Source organism: Cataglyphis hispanica, chromosome 8, assembly GCF_021464435.1.
Source record: "Cataglyphis hispanica isolate Lineage 1 chromosome 8, ULB_Chis1_1.0, whole genome shotgun sequence".
Taxonomy (NCBI): Eukaryota; Metazoa; Arthropoda; class Insecta; order Hymenoptera; family Formicidae; genus Cataglyphis; species Cataglyphis hispanica.
The window spans coordinates 3,570,450-3,591,506 of record NC_065961.1 but is presented as its reverse complement, the minus strand read 5'-3'; the positions used below and the strand labels follow the sequence as shown (position 1 = coordinate 3,591,506).

At 34.6% G+C, this 21,057-nt stretch overlaps 2 protein-coding genes across 2 annotated transcripts; both read left to right on the top strand.

Annotated features, from left to right (window-relative positions):
• Window positions 1–345: 345 nt before the first annotated feature.
• On the top strand, window positions 346–20,046 carry LOC126851284 (xaa-Pro dipeptidase). Its single transcript, XM_050595048.1, has 9 exons — window positions 346–607; window positions 4,373–4,571; window positions 9,530–9,769; window positions 15,639–15,700; window positions 15,784–15,828; window positions 18,772–19,041; window positions 19,154–19,598; window positions 19,700–19,851; window positions 19,930–20,046. Exons 1-9 carry the CDS (start codon window positions 597–599, stop codon window positions 19,976–19,978), a joined length of 1,473 nt encoding a protein of 490 aa, XP_050451005.1. The 5' UTR covers window positions 346–596; the 3' UTR covers window positions 19,979–20,046.
• Window positions 16,138–18,765, top strand: LOC126851277 (uncharacterized). The gene has a single exon (XM_050595037.1). The coding sequence runs from the start codon at window positions 16,444–16,446 to the stop codon at window positions 18,538–18,540; it is 2,097 nt and encodes a 698-aa protein (XP_050450994.1). The 5' UTR covers window positions 16,138–16,443; the 3' UTR covers window positions 18,541–18,765.
• Window positions 20,047–21,057: the final 1,011 nt, after the last annotated feature.

The following is a 21,057-nucleotide window of genomic DNA, read 5'->3' as shown; positions in this document are numbered from 1 at the left end:
TATATACATAATATACAATTATACGTATACATAATAGAAAATCTATATAATAGAAATTCTTTTAAATGATATTTATATTATCTCTTACGATATCAGTGTATTTATCAGTATATTAAACGTTATTTGATGAGTTTTTTTTTTTAAATTATCTTTTAAAATTTGTAAACATAGATAAGAATGTTGCGGCGGCATTGTTATGCCTGATCGCGTTCGAATTCGGCTGCCGTCGGCCATCATCGGCTGTCATCGGCCGCCGCGCGCTGCCGGCCTGCCGGTTGAGCTGTCAGAAGGTCACGTGTTCGCGCTCGGCAGTCATCGGCTGTTGTCGACCGTCGCGCGGCCAGCTGACGGAGCGGTCACGTGACCGCGAGCCGTGCTGTCAGATCACGCGTCGTCGTCGCTCTCGATAACGGAGCTGATATGGGCATGATACGCGTACGTATAAAGAAACATAATTTCCGGTAACCTCGCGCAGTGACTACGTCGTTATTCTTCGTTCATCGATTTCGGTCATCAGTGACGGCGACGCATCTGCGACGATCTCGACGGGAGGTAACGCAACGCACACATCGCGGCAAGCATTAACTACAAACAACATGGCGGAGTCGTATGTATATTATATGATTTATATAACCGTGTTGTTTTCATCGTGTCGTTGCCCTTTGCGGTAGCAAGTTTGCGCGCGTCTTTTTCTATTCGAAGCTCGATAACAATGACATTTTCGGCAGGCTTGTGTTTCTTCGTTAAAGTCGTATACGAAAATGATCTATTTTTACGATCGATCAGAGGATGATTTATTTTCTTTATATGTTTATATGTACGACAGAAAATTTATCCCGTTGAAATTATCTAAATCATTGGTTTCAATTATTAGTTTCTATATTGCTGTGACGAGAAGTCGGCTGATGAATTTGCGAACAAACGATATGATCGTGCAATAATTGTTTCAATGAACAATATAATAGAGCATTGATAGCGTGATTAAATTGCAAGTTCGCCCGCGGTTAGGATCGCGTTATAACGAGCTTGCTTTTCCTGACGGATTTTGAAGTTATGATCCACTACGAGACTCGCTCCGTTAGAATCGCATTGACCCTTGGACTATCTGATAACAGCACTTGTGCGAGATGTAATAATGGATTCGCGGTCGAGAAGATTATAACAGAAACCCCGCGGCTCTAACCGTAACCTCGCATGTAGGTCGAAATAATTGAAGGTTTTTTTTTCATTAATTCATCCTAGTAGTGACATTAGTAGTACTTATAACAGAAGTAGTAATAAGATAGCAAAGGCTTAAAGAGAGAGAGAGAGAGAGAGAAATAGTTTTCAATTATTTTCGAATTATGTATATTTCATATTTTCGAATGAAAAATAATTTAACACACGTAAATTCTACATGTATGTTTATGTAGCATTTGTTGACGAATGTAACATATCTTTATTTTTCACGTTCGCAAAAAATGTTTTTTTTTAGAAAACACAATTGCTTTAAAAAGGTTTTCAGACTTGCGTGTAGAATTTAATGAGACGCGTTATTTATGTTTGCATTCGTAAATAACCTTGAGAAAATAATATTTGCACATAAACAACATTCACATTCGTAAACATAAACAAAGCGTTTACGTTCGTGTTTACGTTCGTAATTATACTAAACACACTCGATCGTTAAACGATCGTATCTCTTAAAAATACAGAGTTCTATTTCGATTTACATTTAAGAAATTTTCGGTGGATTAGCATTTAACTTTTTCGCGAATTATTATGTAGATTGATCGCGTATTTAAATACAGAATAATACAATACTGCGCTTAAAAACGGAATAAAAATTTTTCGTGTACCGTATTGAATATTTTTTTAAATTGATAGCACTATCTTATTATTATATTTTTCTTCATGTAATTTTCTTTTTTATTATTCTTACATTTAGACTATATAAATTGTTGATAATTACTATTATTTTAATACTATTATTTTAAAATATTTGACGTGGAAAACTGGATCGTTTTTTTTTGTTCCAGTCTGATTCTCAATGACATAACTGGATAGAACGAGGTTTATAAATACTATCGGTCTTTTATCGGTATCATGTCGTATCATTTAAACAAAACGGCGAATCGTTATCAGCGCTGTTTGCGGGCCTCTAAATTTTGAGCTACTCTACATTGCTCATGTTTCAATGTCAACATTTTACGTAAACTGATGCTTATCAGTACATCTTTCTTTCTTCTTCGTCGATAAGTAGTATTATTATTTATCTGACTGCATATCGCGATAAAAACGATTCTAATAAAGCTAAAAGCTATAAAGTTATTGCAATGTAACGTCGTCGAAAGAACTTCTTGCCTACGAGATTAGATAATCACGTTAATGTTTTCTTTTTAGTTGCAAACGTAACGTGACATTTTATAACGTAATACGATATTATTTTCCGGAGAAAATAATATTTACGACATATTTAATTGCGTTGATTATTCAGCTGTGTAATTCTTTCACACGCTTGTATGTTATCAGCATGTGAAGATGTCATCGTATTCCGTTCACTTTGCATTAAAAAACTCATGTCAAACATGTCTGCTTGATATCAAATTTTATTTACATTCCGCCAGACGGAATTAATAATCAATGTACGACGAGCGATTTATTGATTTATATGATTCATCATATCGCGAATTTTGCCTATATTTCGAGAATATTTTTGCGCATAATTTTATGTTGGACATTTACGGCGGCGTAATTTCGTACACAAAACTCGAAAGCTGGCGGAAGTGTTTATGCGAAAAGTTAACACAAGATACTCGGTGCATCTGACCTGCGCGATGCTTTCACTTCTTTCATGGCGAGACCGTTTTATTCGATGTCGAATAGCGGCTCTCTCTCTCTCTCTCTCTCTCTATCTCGCTCTACATATCCGACCTAACTTAAATACATAACGGAGATAAAAATAAGCAGTTTAGGTGTATGCATATTTTTTTCTAAAAAATTTAATTTACATGTTATTTCATGATCCAACTAGAAAGTTTATATAATAAAACATTGAATTGTGAACAACGTGTATATACAAATGGATTACTGCATATTCCACATTATTACACATAAATTTTTCTCCCTTCTCTCTAGTAATATAAACTGCCAAGTTAAATATAATTTTCAAATAGATGTTAAAAGAGTGACACGCGCGTGCGATCGCGAGCGGCTAAATTAGTATACGCGTAGAGTTTAGGAAAGGATTACGTGCGTGTATCTCGTTAACGCGTCCAAGTTTTCCGCGTGTCGTGACGCATTTCGTCCCGAAGATATGGCAGAACAAGAATTGTGTCAGTCAAGAGACGCGAGCTCGTCCAATGACACGGCTTAAATATAAACCAAATACATATGCGCGAGGCCGCACGAAACACGAAACCAACATTCTATTATGCAGTCTATGATAGCGCTGTATAATTATTTAACCATAAAAAAAAAAATATATATATAATATTGCATCTTATTATTATATATATAATATATGACAATTTTTTTATTCTCATTAAAATCTTATTCTCGACAATAAATTCTTTCGAAAAGTTATTTTCTCTGTCTCTCTTTGATATTAGCGTGTTATTAAAATTTAAAAAAATTAGAAAAGCGCGAACGATAATAAATTATTTTAAAAAGTCTTGATAACATTATATTTCAGATTAAATCGGAATTATATTCTATATATCGTTTAATTGTTTTAAGCCGCATGAGCGTAAAATAAAAATATAATATGGTCATTGGCCGTCTTCTTTTACGCACCTTTTTATTTTTTCGCGCGTCCCGTCATCTTTGTTTACCATTTATTCAAATAATAAATAAAACAAGTCTACGATTGATCTATTGAAAAAAGATCTGCAGTTGTGCACGAAATCAGGAACAATTCAATTGTAAAATAGTTATTAGATATTTATATATCGTTGTGTATATTTTTTGTTTTAAATTTTTCTACGAAAGTTTTTACACGATGAGACTTTATTGCTTTGATGATGCAACTCTTATGAATCACCTAAATACACGTGTTAAAGGCGTTGCAAAAGCGGAGGGGCATCGATGAGTAAGCGAAAGACGAAGCGATAAACATGACGGATCTACTTTCTTTTTAGAAAGTTTTAGCGATATTATCGGAAGCAAAATAATTATTTGCGAGCGGCGTAGCGCAATGTCAGATGCCATTAAACGTCCTCTCATTAGCATTTAACAGTGATTTCTAATAATAACGCAAAGTTAACGGCGGTGTAAACGTTTGAATACAAAATTGGAATAACATTATTAGCATCAACATAATTATTTATACCCAAGTGTTTTTCGTTTCTTCTAATATTGCATTGTTATTGATATATGGGAAATGTAATTTTAGATGCACCAGAGAACAACATTTTTGGCGACATAAGGAGACGTTAAAAGTACCCATGTCGTTTTTTCGCGATAATCGCGAGCGACTCATCTCACGTCTCCGTGCGAAGAATGAAGTTTCTGCCGCGGGCACTTTCGTCCTTCTCCAAGGTGGCGTGGACATTCCCTTCAACGACACTGACATAAGCTGGCCCTTCAGGCAGGTGCGTATTTGCTTATTATTCCCCTTTATCATTTGCCAGATCGATGAAAATATCGAGTCGGATAATTCAAAAAAATAGCAAAATCCAAGGATTTATTAGATGCGCAAGATGAAAAGATTTTTTTATAAACATAGAAAAAAATATTGAAATTTTTGAATATGAATTTTAAATGTAAATCTCGACAGCTTCGTGTTTATAATTTTTTTTTTTTTATTAAATCATGCCCGCGAAATGAATGTCGATCGAAGGAGCGAGAGAGCATTTTTCTTAATCTCTTAGAAATACCGTTTAAGAGACAAAATGCTCGATCGTACGACTGATGGGAGAAAATTCCAAAGATTCAACCGCAATTACGTGGACTGACTTTTACGACTATTTCTGTCGCACGTCTCTACCCAAGTAACGACCGTAAAGACAATTGAGTTCGCTGCAGTGTTCAATAGCCGCAACCATTAATGTGAGGAAATTCATTAGATTTATTTCAACGAGAGAGAGATTAAGCGGACGAATACAATTGCTAATTCAATTTGCCGAACTCGAATTATTTATCGCTGTATGCTTGTATACAAAACGTAAATCAGTCATCGATATAAGAATGGCACGATAACTGATGACTGTACAGTGTTACAGGAATTTCTAACATTTTGTGCTGATAATGCCTTAACTGTGTGCGATGACACATTAAACAATGTTATGTTATTGACCATTAAAGAAAAATCTTTTATACTCTTTATTGTTTACGGAAAGCTTGTCACATATTGTGAAATAATGCGAAGGCGATAACATAATAAAACAAATTTGTACGACAGTACATGTAAAGAAAACCTTTTGTCGCCATTAAAAACTGCATTAAACTAATAAGTTTAATTTAATTTAATTTAATTTAGTTTAATCTTTATTTATTATATTTATAATAAAAATTTATTAGATTCATTATAGTAGAATTTTTTCCAGAAATTACTCCCGTGTACACAGTCTGACTGATATCAGATAATTTTATCCAATCAGAGATGTGTGTATGTGGAGGCCAAATATTATTATCTCTTATTACGCGATAAGTATAGCAGAATTTTCACGAAATAAGGTTGTGTATGCTTCAAAGCGTACATATTACTTCGTTTTTCAATACGATATTTTATTAGCTTCTTTTAATCTATTATTGTGTGTTGTACGTAAATAATACAATTAAATCTTCGCTTTTTGCTCCTTCATGATTTTTATTTTCTGAAATTAATTTTTATAACGATAATGTATATATATATATATCGATGGTAAATAGATAAAAAGGCGGGGAAAAAAATTTTATTTTAAAGTTTTTAAACTTCCGCTTTACACAATCTTTAGCCACTTCACTAGATTATTCTGGTAAATAGAGTTCCGCTACATTTATATCGGCGAAAACACGTTCTCGTCAAAGCCGAAAATCGATGAGACGACCTGGTCGAGACACGCTCCTGGCGCGCAGACGGGCGATCTGGCAGATTGCCTTTAAAACTCGCTTTACTCGAACCGAGGAGATACCGTTCGGACAGCACACTTTAGAAAAACGCACGACCGTTCTTTCGTTTGTGTTCTAGACACTCGCATGCGGGCTTTGTTTGGGTTTTCACCGCGACTATCGAGGGATCTTGAATAGATCGCAAAATAAATAAAACTTCTCTGTAGCTTCTTTCTTTCTTTCTTTCTTTCTGTCTATTCCACTAAAATTTTATTTATCTTTAAATATATTACATTTTTCATTTATTTTTTAAAATATTTTTTAAATTCTTGACATACGTATTTATATATTCTCTCTCGTTCTTTCTGTATTTTTATTTCTCTCTATCTCTCTCTTTCTCTCCTGTGAAATGGTAGAACTTGATCCGATTATGCGCAACGCTTAGCAAGCGATCTTTGTGTGAATACAGGTGTTCCAAACCGCTTGCCTTGCTCGAAATTTGTTCATTGTCATTGTCCAGTGTTGCTCTCGACGATCTAAAAGTGACGTTCTATATTATTTGTTCTTTGATTTATTTTTTAATTTACAAGCCTATTCATAGTTAACATGAATTATTGAAATCACATTATTTAATTAAGTTTGCAATTGTATTTCGATTCTCAGTCTAGGTAGTATTCAATATTATCATGAATTGATCATGCATATGACGAAATTATTCTGCTTCAATTCATACAACGTAATTCGTGCAAGTAAGATGGAGGAATAAGAGTAATAAAGAATAATAATAAAGTAAATCTCGATGGAGTTCGACTTAAATCAGATGATATTCTCGCGGATTAAAATTATGGCAGGAAAATGGAACTAGTAAAAATTAAACGAAACGAATACTTTTTTTTTTACAAGAATATTGGATTGATCGGGGATTTGGCTTCTGTTTACGTTTCTTCATTGCTTGCGTTTTTTTTTATGTGCTATAGACTTTCGCGTGAATATTATCTCGAGAGGTTCCAGACCAGTTCAAATTTGTGCTATGCTTGCGTCATTGTTGATCTTCCCAGTCGACTTTTAGACCGAACTCTGTGAGCTCGGTGTTTCAAATTAGAAAGAGAAAAATATATTTTATCCTCAGTCTGACACACACGCATTCGTATTATTTTCCATAGCTTTTTCAAGAAATTTCATCTACGGTTAAATTTCTTGAAAATATTTAATATCGATGATTTGAAATAAACGTGTGTATTGGGTAATGGTTTCGCAAAAATCTCCACGGAAATGAATAGGCAGGAAATTTGTTGTAGAATCCGCGGTTGGGGGAACATCCGGTGTTGCTTCTGGGACATCCTGTACGCGTGCAATCAAGGTGGTGTTCCAGTTTCTAATTTGGCGAATAGCGGACCGCTCGTTTCTTTGTTGCATGGCGCGAGTTAAAACGATGTACTCGTGCTGAATTCGATATCGCGGTATTATTGTTATTATTGCAGCGATGCTGCGATCAATCACGAGACCCTTTCGTCGCCAAATTCTTTTTTAATGCAGTTGTACATTAATATGTGTTCTCGGTGCATTTCCGGCTTTGTATAAATTTTGAGCGAAAACCCAAGTAATAATAAAAAAAAAACATTGATAATTTTTAAGTAAATTATTAAATTGATCAAATAAAATTGTGAAGAATGTTTATTGTAGATGTGCTATTATATATGTGTATATATATATATATATATATATATATATATATATATATATATGTATATATATATATATATATATATATATATACATATATATACAGTTTCCTTAAGATAATACCTGCTGGTTGCGCCGAGAGCGCGTTGACCTGATGGCCGATCGTTCTCAAGATGTTCTCTCTCTTCTCTCTCATTCTATGTCTGTCTTTCCTACTATCGGACGGAAATGAGAGCCCCCGAGAAGGATAGGAAACGAAGGGGGAGAAAGAGAAAGAGAGAGAGAGAATGAGAGAAGGCTCAGCTCTTGAACCTAAACACAAGACACAACGCATTACGACTCGCTCGACTCATTTCTCATAGCTTCACTCTTGGAATTCCGGTCTGCCGGTTTTTTTTGGAGCTTGGACGACGACAACGGCAGCTGCCTACGCCAATGTTATTAAAGGTGCGATATTGTGGTATTACATATATATATATATATATATATACTATATATATATATATATATATATATATATATATATATATATATATATATATATATATATATATATATGTATATCTTTGCAACTGCACCTGCCGCATTTGTTTTTTTTTTCTTTCTTTTTTTTTCCATCAACATGCGACCATACACTTCTTCCGTTTTAATTCTTGAGCATTCCGTATATTTAGCAATGTTTCTAATAATGCCTCTTCGAGTAAATTTTTTTTCTCGAAGACTTAAACAATTAAAAACATCCTTTTCTTAGATGGGTAAAAAGTAATAATTAAAATATATTTTTTTGAAATCTAAAAACATTTTAATCTGGACAATAATGAGTTTACGGACACAAAAAGGCACAAGGTACGTTTTCGAAATTGTAACATGCATCTATGCGGTTCGACGTCGACGCTTCGACCTGATAAAAAGGGCCGAACAGTAGAAACAGCATTTCCGCTTTGTCTTTCTCAGGTTAAAGGGGAAGTGTCGAGACGGCCGCGCGCGGACACACTCGCATGATCTTGTTTCCTGTACAAAGTTTTTCGAAGCCGAGGGAACTCGAGGTGTCCGAAACCCAGCGTGAGATCACCGTGAGGAATCTATTATAATATTTTTGTATTAAAGTATTAAAAAAATAAACAGGGAAATGGGATTGCTATTGAAAGCCAGAGAGGAGTGCCATAGAATCCGATCCATATCCTTTGTTCGTACGGGATATCGACCTGCCAACTCTTCGCCTCGCACACAATTGCGAAACGTTGTCTATTAGTCGTTGAGAAAAATCCTGGCGACGACCGAGGAGGATGACCTGGCGTTGACTCGATGACGTGGCCCCGGAATATTATTGTCTTCTCAAATATGGTCGGCGAGAACATTGCCGAGGCAGCATCGATTTCTCACGTAATATCGCGTGATGACCTATGTTTCGAGGCAATACATACGTTAGATTTCGGAAATTGGAACTTGATTCTAAAAACGGAAGCATCGTATAGTAAAGTTGTAAATATTGATGTAAACAGCTTATTTCATCGAATATATTTTTTTTTTATTTCGATCACACGCGTGCGCGTGCGAGCAGCTATTGATCTCATAATAAAGAATATTTCTTTGCTTTCTTATCTTTATTTGCATTTTTTGCAATTTCTATCTAGTTCAAAAGTTTCTACGTAATGGTCGAAAGTATTGCGTGTACTACTTCTAGATAATTACTTAGAAAGGTACTAGAGCATATATTTTCTGCTGTCATTTTCTTATGTGACATTTGTTATGCGCGCGCGAAAACCCCTTTATTATTCAACATTGTTGATCTTTCCGATGACTCATCTTATCTCACATTATTCGTTTTCTTTATCAGGAATCGTTTTTCCAATGGTGTTTCGGAGTGGAAGAGCCAGAATGTTACGGCGCTCTCGACCTGGACAATGGCGTTTCAATCCTCTTTGTGCCGAGGTTACCATCCGAATACGCGATTTGGATGGGCAAACTGTATACCCTGGATGACTTCAAGGAACGATACGGTGTGGACGAGGCTCACTACACCGACGAGATTGCGCGCGTGCTAAAGGAAAAGCAAGCGCGCCTTTTGCTCACGCTGGTAAGTCTCGCTTGGGAACAGATAAACGCTCACTTCTCTCGATGAACGCCTGCCTTCTCTTCAGGTACGAGAATATGCTCAATCTGAGGATATTCTGAATCTAAGGATAGCTATACAATTTTGTAATAATTACAATTTTGTTTTTACTTACGTAGCATAATAAAAAAAAGTCCTTTTCTTAGTATCAGCAATATATGGGTCTCAATAAACTATAACATAGAAATAAATGAAACTGTCAAAGTGATAACCTTAGGTTGAGCACCTTCTTTTACATGTATAATATATGTATGCGTGTGTGTATGTTTGCAATAAGCGAATCCGCCGTGGCGTGCCTCGTGACGTTTACCTTCGCCTCCTTCGCGACTGTCTGCCTCTACAATGTGTCGAGAAAGTTACATCGGTACAACTGGTTGCTAGTCGCTTGCATTGAGATGGCTTCGGAGACGCTCTCCTTCAACAAACATTTGACGAGTGTAAATGCATGCCATACGTACGTGTGAACTTTTGCATGTATTGTCATCCGCGAGCCTCGCGAACCTGCTTCATTTGCACGATATGACATTTGTCACGACTCTGCGAATGTTTGTTGAACGAGAGCATCGTCTGACATCGTCTTTACTAAATGACTTACCAATCCTGCTTCTGTATAGAGCTTGCTAAATGAGCAAAAATTTCACGTATAATACCTCATGGAAATATCGTATGTATTCGCGCGAGCGTGTTTTAATTTTGCTCTGTTACTACGCGGATTAAAATTACAATAGGTTTAGCAGGATTCCACAATGCATTTCTTAGACTGCTTCATTTTCGTTTGCCAAATAACTGATACATATAAATACGTCACTTTGATATATTTTATTATCCCTCGAGATAGTCGGAATATTAAAAAAAAATAAAAAAGTAAACGTGTTGTTTGCCCGAATTATAATATTTGCTTTCTATTTTCTGTATTTCGCTTTTATATTTTCTGTGTTTTGACATTATCTCAGTCTATTGTTTTAGACCAATTTTTTTAATTTTTATTTTTAAGTAGCGGAAAATTTAACTTGCGGAAACTATAGCTAAAGCTACGTTGCATAAAAGAAAAAAATACTATACTGCGTAGAATAATTTCAAACGAGACTTGATAGCACACCTTAAGCGATAAGGCATGAGAAAATAGAATAGAATATTTGCTCCATTTGCGACTTTGTGCAATCTGACGGCAAAAGCGACCGATTTACATAGCTCGCTGCTTCGTTCTGGCACACATGTCACGTTCATAACTTGCGTTGGGAAATAGTCGATGAATTTTTCAACCTGTCGTTATCTAACGAACAACGAATTTGTCCCTAGTCGATAACAATGTAACTGGGTGACCGGCATTATTTACAAACGATCCGACCCATACATTACGTGGAATGCTTATCTGATAACGCGTCACCGTAAATAGATTTTGCGTATAAACTAAAAGATATGTTCGACTTCCCGTATCGATTATAACCGGTAAAAAAGTACTCCGTTTAAATAAATATTACAAGGCTAATAAGAACTTAATCATATTCTAAAAATATTTTCTTTCCAGAGACATTTAAAGTAATTTTCTAAGATGATTGTGCGTTCGTATCATGTTTTCGGAAAGTGCATATTTTTATATTTAAGTCAACCATTAATATTTTTTGATATTCTTTTTCTTTCATGTCGTTATCTTTAGAAAAAATTGCTGTGCGTGTCTTTCAATAGAAATAAAGAAAATATTTACTCGAGGATATTAGAACGTTTGAATAGTAGGACGTTCAGATACTAGAATATTCGGACAATGGAAGTTTAAATAACTGTATTCGAATCAGTTGTATACAAGTAGCTCTCTCTTGACATTATTCTATATATATATATATATATATATATATATATATATATATATATATATATACATATACATACATATATATACTCTATATTCTTGAATTCTTTAAATATATATATTATTATCTTCTTTATTTGTAAAATAATTTTAGAAAAATTATGCATATAAAAGCTCTCTCTCTCTTTTTTTTTCTTTTTCTTACGATAACATTGCGATACAAGGCAATAGTTGCATGAGTTATCATTATCAATGAGAAACATTGATTATCTCTAATACTATAAAATTTCATGTGACCTATTTATCGGTTATATCTTTATAGAGATGTTTGCGTTTTTCTTTGTTTATGTACCTTTGACACGTAAGCGACATTTGCGTTGCATGCGCAGTCGAAATATTTGGCAAATTTTCGGAATTAATTTCGCTAATATACGGTCGCGCGCGCGAGACTACGCAATTTAGAGCAATTTGGAGCAATTTAAAGCGTTTCAACTCGCATAATTTGTGTGAAACCAGGAATTTCGCGAAGGTTTGTGTGTATGCGCAGCTAAAAGAAAAATGTTTTCTAGGAATGGTACCATGTGCGATTATTGGACTTATGTTGAGTAGCATGTTATATACACGTCACTGTCTCGTCAGGCAAATTGACACAAAAACAATTAGTGTTTACATCTAACGACGTCGAATCGATTGAAAACATAAACTTGCGAGTATCAGTTATGTAATAACTGCGCGAGAACTTAAATCGCTTGTCATACCGAAAATCGATCTGTATATTTTTGTATGCTTATAACACGTTTCTATAAATTTTTCACATTTCTACAAAATAACACGAATGATGAAAACTATATGTTATGTCAGGCAGACAGCATCGGTGAAGATAGGAGGGAAATATTTGATATCGAGACATTTCATTTTGTGCGAAATTATCTTTGACATGAAGACGAAAACTCAAGACAAGTTCTGTTATTTGCCAGGACCCCAATCTTGAAGTTACGTTTATATGTTAAGTTTATATGTTAATAATATATGTTTATATGCTAGTATAAAGACGCTGAGTAGTTGTAGCAGTGTCTCCGCAGGGGCTACAACCTTGAATTTTTTCTTTATTTTCAGTGCCGTTCAATAAATCGAATCGCCACGAAACACGGCGGAAAAATCAATATTTAATGATTTCGCAGAAAATGTTATTTTGTGCTAAAAGACGCGGAGACGACCGGCATGAATAAGAAATGAAACAATACTTGGCATTTGCCATAAGTAATTGTTTTGTATTATATAGATTAAAATGCATAAAAATGCGCACATTTTTACATCTAATTCAAGATTAGCATTTTTTGTTTTTTACATATTTTAAGAAATGTGTTATCTTTTTATTATATTTAATCATACTTAATATTATTATTTATATTAATATTTATTAATAATTTATAATAATTTATAATATTAATAATTATTAATATTTATTAATAATTGCAAATTTATAATATTTTGTATTTTTCTTACTATTGAGATTTTACGAATATTTGACAAGAAATATATATTGGAATTTCTATATATCCTGACGTCAATTTAGAAATCAATTTGTCGACGTAATTGTCGATGTAATACAAGAACTAGAAACCGCGCCGATCTAATTTGTTTTTAAATATAATCCTTACGTAATTTATATATCTCGCGTATGTAATCGAGATTCTTTTTTATATTTGTTACAGAGAAATGACTTGCGTTCAGTCTTTAGTCTGATTTATTTTTAAAGATTTAACGTAACGCTTATACAATGTAAGATATGAAATTAAATGTTTTTAGTTACGGCACGATTCAGATATCTCGCGAATAATGTTTCCGCTCTAAATTACGTGTGGCGTTGATAAAAATGAATGTTAATAAAAACAAATTCATTTTGCATATGATGAGATGAGAATCATAATTAATTACTAATTCGGAAAATATTTAATTATGTATCGTTCATATAAAATTAATATGAAATTAATATGAAACCTCTTACATTTTAATCATTAATTATACTGCGTAGTATTGTTTGCAAACAATGTTTTCCAAGCCGATTACTGTTCGACAATGCGATATTCATGCGTGACAAAGCTAATTTAATGGCTGATAAACACCAATGGAAACAAAATGATTCATGCCGGTCGGAATATATTACTATATCTACAATATATACATATATATATATATATATATATATATATATATATATATATATATATCGTTGCACCAGATTTACAACAAAACAACACTGAACATGTTTTGGATCTTTAGTTTTGAAATTCTCATTGATCAAATGATTTGTTTATAGAAAAATCAGTTCTATATTTATCCTATTTGTCATGGAAATTAAAGACGATATTTCTGACGCACGTACGATTACTCCCGGCTATATATAAAACATTTATTTGTCATGTTTTCTTTTTTTCCTGTTTATCTCTCATTTCACAGCCTTGTCGTACGCGCGTGTAACTGTTGTGTATATCAGTCGATATCGAATTAGAAATTTATGATCGCCGATAGACGGGGTACGTGGTATCTCTGCATGGCAAATGAGACAAGTTCGAGAACTATAGGGTCACACAGGACGTTACATCATGATCCCGGTGGGGCGCAAGATTAATGCCGAGGTTCAAGCTTGGCAGAAATAGGAACGGGTATGATCGACGACGGGCGAGTCATAATGTAACCTTTTTATGCTTTCATGCAACCGTGTTGTCGCATATACACACATACATACGACATGAAAATATCTACCTACGGAGACGGAGAATAAACTATCTAATTATAGAGAAAGATGGTAAAGGTCTTCTCGATTCTGACCTTTAGAGGATGAATTATGCAATAAATATCGCGCTCAGCGAATATAATAAGATGATATTTGATATTAATATTGATTTCGAGAATATTTATAGCCGAAAATTATTTCAAGTGAAAATAATTGCTTACGCGAAAAACACGCACAATTATTTGAATTTGAATAATTCATCCTTGCCGCGAGTTATGAATGGTCAGATGATATTAAGAATGCAAACTTATATTAAGAATTGCAAACTTAAACGTCGAATAATGTGTTTAGTCTATTATTGGTAAAGAATAGTTTGCCATTATATCAGTCTCTTATACCAGTTCGGATACACACGTCATCAATATTGATAAGCACTTGTCTTTTATAGATAAGCTGTATAGCAGTTCCATGACTATAATTATGATTATTGCTACTGCATATTTTTATGCGACATGTTGCACGATCTTTTGCAATATCCGATCCGATACAACAAATGCTGATGTAGCGCATTCATTACCGATGCTTGTTATTTGGCCGACAAACATTTTTATCTATTACTCAGCGAAAAATGATTAATACATGTTCTTTAATAATATACGTAAAAACTGCGCACCAGCTTGGCGTTATGCGCAGCTGAACTATCCATTCATGTGAAAATAAACATTACAATTGTTTACGCAAGAAATTGTTGTATATAAAGCACACACGTACACACACACACACACACACACACACACACACACACACACACACACACACACACACACACACACACACACACACACACATACATGCTAGGCATATGTAAAAAGTTGATAAATATATATAACCACGTAAAAAAGTTTAATATAAAAGGAGGAAACTTTTTAAGTCATTATTATAAACGGAAATTAATTTGAAATTTAAATATCAATTATATGCGCTTCTATTGCGCTGACGCGCAATTTAACGTGCTAATTAATCAGTGAATGAATGCATGACGCATTAAGGATTTATACTGACATTATCATCTACTGAAATATACGTAACATTATCACGCACATTATCCTGCGCGGTGGTAGAAATCGATGGCATGAAACGTTTGTTTTGCTTCCGACCGAATGAAGAATGCTTTCTCTATTCTGACTTCAATCGGGAAATTATATAATGACTTTGATTGTAAGCTAAATATGTGCGCCAAATTATGATGCTACACGATTGTGATACGAATACATTGTTTATCCTTGCAGATCGGCAGAAACAGCGATAGCGGCTTATTGACACGCGTAACAACTTTTGACGGAATTGACGAGTGAGTAATATGACATAAAATCATATTAATAGAAATGCGGCATGATTGGTTAAAATGATTTAATTTCGAGATTTTTGTTGCAGATTCAAGGTGGATAGTAGTATTCTGTATCCGGAAATATGTGAGTGGTGAGTATATTATGTATTAAATTTATATTTGTATATATATATATATATATATATTTTGCACCGCATAATAAATTTTATAATTGTTACATTTATTCGCTAAAGAGAAGAATAAGACGATAGATTTGTAGACGACAGTCTTGTAGACAAATGGATATTAAATAAGATATAACATAATTAAGATGATAAATTAAAAATACGCATTTTTATATGTTGTTATTATTAAGAAAATGAAAGTTATTGTTAGTTAATTTTTTGTTGATTATCGCGAGTCAACTGCCTGAAAGAGTAAGTGTCGCCATCGGCTGGTCGTCTTCCGCAATCACACATATGCTATCATATCGGTACATCATTGACACCTTTTTATTGGGTTATGATATCAAATATTTTATACAACATTTTACGTATTTTTTTTTACTTGGTGCATATGACAAATAATTAAAAGTGAAATTATCCTCCTTGCATCCATAATGTTTTAATTCTTTGCGACACAAGTATGAAGATCTTGAAAGAAATTATTGAATTTTGAATTATGCGATGCTTATAATATATTTCAAAGGTAAAGAAAAGGAAAATTTATATATAATGTTTTTATTATATTTATGATTATTATTATAGATGATAGTCTTAAACCATATGTACTGGGGAAAATCTATGAAAGCATTTGTGCAACCATATAGTCTGATCTCCAAATTTAAAAAGAGATGGCTCGCGCACGATTATGGCGGAACGCAATTGACCCAGACGAATATCTTTGTGCAAGAAGGTACACATATACAAGAGGTTCCTGTAATAGTCAGAAAGATTACCAACATCGAAGCTTTCTTTGGCAATAAAAGCAAAAAAGATACATCGGTATCGAATAAAAATAAAAAGTCTGCAGTAATTCAAAAAGAAAATATTCCTCGTTCCACAAATACAAGCGTGATGAAGACGGAGCCCTTGAAGCACAGTATTAGTATAGAGACGAATGAGGGTACAGCAATACTTTTCTGTCCCGATATTGAGCGCCTGAGAAATACAGACATAGAACAGGTTTTAAATGCGATAAGCTCGAAAAACACAGATAAAGGAATTGAGGGCAAAATGACCGATGAGTTAAACTGTCGCATAGCGCTCCAAAGTTTAAAGAAAATGATAGAATTGGAAAATGGATGGTATCGATATCGAAAAACCCTGTCAAGTGGTCAATCGTCCGCGGAAGTCATTAATAGGAACATTATTTTGCGACAACTTATACGTCTGATTGTCAAAAGTCGAGACAATGAGATGATATTGCAAGGACTGAGAACGCTGAAGAGAGACAAATTTAGTCCTTCGACGAATATTTATAAGGATTTGATGTGCAACGAAATTATGATTAGAGCTACAGACGGCAAACTTACCGTATTGCAATTAATCAAAGCGGTGAAAATTTTGGCTTCTTTTAAAGATTTCAAATACAGAAACTGCATCGATACGTTGTGGATAGGTTTAACATATAAAGAGCAGGATATTAAATCGGATGTATTAGTACCGTTATTTAGATCGCTAAAATATTTCCAACGAAGTAAAGAAATGATACAGATTATCTTGGAAAAGAAACTTTCGGAACAATGGTTAAATTTGTCTGGCACGCAGATGGCTAATATATTAGATTGCCTTCACGGAAAAGAGTCCTCAAAGGGATGCCTATCAAGTGCTAGTAAGTGGGCAGGTGTGAGCATGACTACTTCCACGGAAAAGGATCTCGTCAATTTTATTGGCAGTTTACGCGCGAAAAAGTATATCGATGAAAATATCGAGCAAGCGTTGGCGAGATATATAACAACTAGAGGCACTGAGACGAAAGATCCTAATTTAATCGCTTCCATCATGGATTATTGCAAAGAATTAAAGATCAGGAATCCGTACATTCTTGCCGAATGTGGAAAATATTTCATAAAACATGGGACGGAAATTTCGCCTACTTTGTTATCTTCGATTCTTACGCCATTTGGATTATTGAATGTACAACCACCGGATTCGACCGAGTTTTGGAAAATGTTTGATGAAGTGATGACCGCGAGATTCGCGGATTTAAAACTAAATGATGTTTTAGACATTTTTCTCTCTTGCATATATCTCGAACGATATCCCATCAAATATTTGGATAGAGTCTTTAGTTCATATCTTGTAAACAGATTAGAAATTCAAAAAGATGCGCCTATTGTCAATCGCTTAAAAACCAAATTAAAGTTATTCGATGCGAGTATGTCGTTAGAATGTAAAGATTATCAAGGCGGTCCGATTAATCTAGACAGAAGCACAAAGTCTTTAGATTTAGACGTTAGAATCAGGGGTATCATTAATAAAATACACAAACCATTGGCACATTTAGTAGGCGGCGAACAAAAATTGAGCAGGAGCGTATTTTTAAATAGGTTGCCCCTCATAAACTTCTACATTTTAGACATTTTGATACATCCGTTCTCAAAATCGGCGCCAGTTTTCAACTTGAATTTGCAGAAAAAGAGAAATGTCAATACCGCAATTTTAATTCATTTGCCCGAGTATTATTGCTGGAACACGCAGTTTTTAATAGGACCGCAGATAATGAGAAAACGACAAATTCGAAAATTGGGCTTTCGGGTTACATGCTTGGATTATACAAAACTTGTAACATTTACAGATCACGATGATAAATTATTATCTTACTTGTCGCAAAGCCTAGACGCTGCCGAAGATGCTTTATAATGTCGTACCTTTATTTCGTACCTGAGAATTTATACAAATTTGTGGTTGAGTTTGCACAATTAAACACATTTTAATTATATCTTTATTTCGATTTAACAATTAAAGTAAGAAATGATAAAAAAAAGCATTGTACTCTAAACTGAATAAATGTTTTGTATAAAAAAAATCTGTTTTTGTAATATATATATAATATAATCTTTATATAAGTTCTTTTCTTCTTGTTTCATATAGCCGGGTAATAAAGTCTCCTGCGGAAATTGAGGTATTGCGGTACGTGTGCAAGATAAGTTCGGAGGCGCACAAGGTCGTTATGCGTTCTATGCGTCCCGGGATTCCAGAATACACGGCAGAAGCTTGGTTTTTGAATTATATATACGGTACGGGAGGATGCAGGCATGTGTCTTACACATGTATCTGCGGATCCGGGCATAATTCCTCTATATTACACTACGGTCATGCTGGCGCGCCAAATAATAAAGTAATACAGGATGGAGATATGTGGTAAGATTTCCGCTGGAAATAATTTTATCCACGTCATGTCCATATATTCTTGTTACTATTCATGTATCGTTGCGTGTTGTTCATGTTGCATAATACATTTTACATTGCGCAGCCTGTTCGACATGGGCGGCAATTATTGCGGATACGCGGCCGATATTACGTGCAGTTTTCCGGCCAATGGAAAATTCACCGAAGACCAGAAGCTAATTTACAATGCGGTATTGAAGGCTCGCGATGCGGTGATTGCAACTGCGAAGCCGGGAGTCGCCTGGACGGACATGCATCTTTTAGCAAACAAAGTCATGTTAATATCGTTAAAGGAGGGTGGACTATTAGTGGGCGATGTCGAGGATATGGTGAGAGCAGGTCTGAATGAAGTGTTTCAGCCTCACGGGCTGGGCCATCTCCTAGGATTAGATGTGCATGACGTCGGCGGATATCTACCGGGCCATCCTGAACGTTCGAAAGAGGCGGGAGTCAGGAAATTAAGGACCGCTCGTACATTGCTCGCCGGAATGGTTCTTACGATAGAACCGGGTTGCTACTTCATAGACTGCGTAAGTGTAGAAATAATTAATAAACAAATCTATAAAGATCTATTAAGACATATTAGTCTATTAAAACCAATCTCTTTTAAGTAAAATATTTTTTATTGCAGTTGCTGGATGCAGCTCTAGCCAATCCCGATCAGTCGAAATTCCTCGTGCAAGACCAATTACAAAGGTTTCGCGGGTTTGGTGGCGTCAGAATAGAAGACGATGTTCTTATAACGGACACTGGAGTGGAAAATATGACAGATGTTCCTCGCACGTAGGCATCTATTCTATACAAACAATTTTCTGTGAATCTTGTTCAGAGAGAATTTAATTTTGCATGCATATTTTTCAGGATCGAAGAAATAGAGGAATATATGCAGAGAGAGAGAACGAATTTATAATAATTCGAAGAATTTGAAAGATTTTGAAGATATAGGAGTATTCTTAAAAAAAAAAAAAACATTAAAAAGCCAATAGCTGTATAAATGAAAATAATTGTGATAAGAAAATCTATTCATATAATTTCTTACAAGGTATACAAAAGTCATATATATATATATATTTGTATTTTTATTATCAATTATTGCCATTTATTTACAAACATGTAACATTTATATATGTATAATAAAAAAGCGCAAGAGTTTCTCTGAGGCGCCGTAACATTATACCGTTATCGCGACGTTTATAATATACATGCATATGTTAAACAAATATATGTATCGGTTATTGCGTAAGTTTATCGCGTAAAGTTTTTTAAATCTACATTCGTGCTAGTAATAATTACACTGATGATTCTTATAATAAAAGTCATTCATTTTTTGTCGGCGACATCTATTTCGGGAATAGGCGTGGCGACTTTTAATAACAAAATTAAAAATAGTTTTAACTCAACAGACATGTGTGTCGCGATCCGTGGGGATTAGAACTTAATTTGGAACACATGAATACTTTCATCGCATGGCTTTCCGCACGCGAGTGCGTATATTATGGAAGTTAACGCATATCAACTATAGCCTCGCATGTCCATTTCGGATGAAATCTCTTGTAAGTGTGTTTATTATCGTGCGTATGCGTGGCTATTATCGGCGCCTTACAATTGTATGAGCGACGCGTACGCGAAATATCAATCGGCAGCACTCGCGCGTTGCAACATACGTCTTGAATTTCATAAGAATAGTATAAAGCGATTGATACGTCAACGAACCAAAGTCTGCGGAAAAGTTGCGAGGTTTTTAAATAAACTTGTCTCGTCTTTAGTGACGCGAGCGATAGACCTCGGGCGAATGATAACGAAGGAAGCGTTGACGTCAAGCCGTATTATCACTATTCACATGAGAAGATTTGATGAAAATGTTGTAGAGAAAGCCGGTTGAGAGAAAGCGGAACACGACAAAGAGTTGCAACCGCTGTTTGCGCGATCGCTTGTATAAAAATAAGACGTCGAAACGTGAAGCAAGCATCGTACTACAATTAGATCACG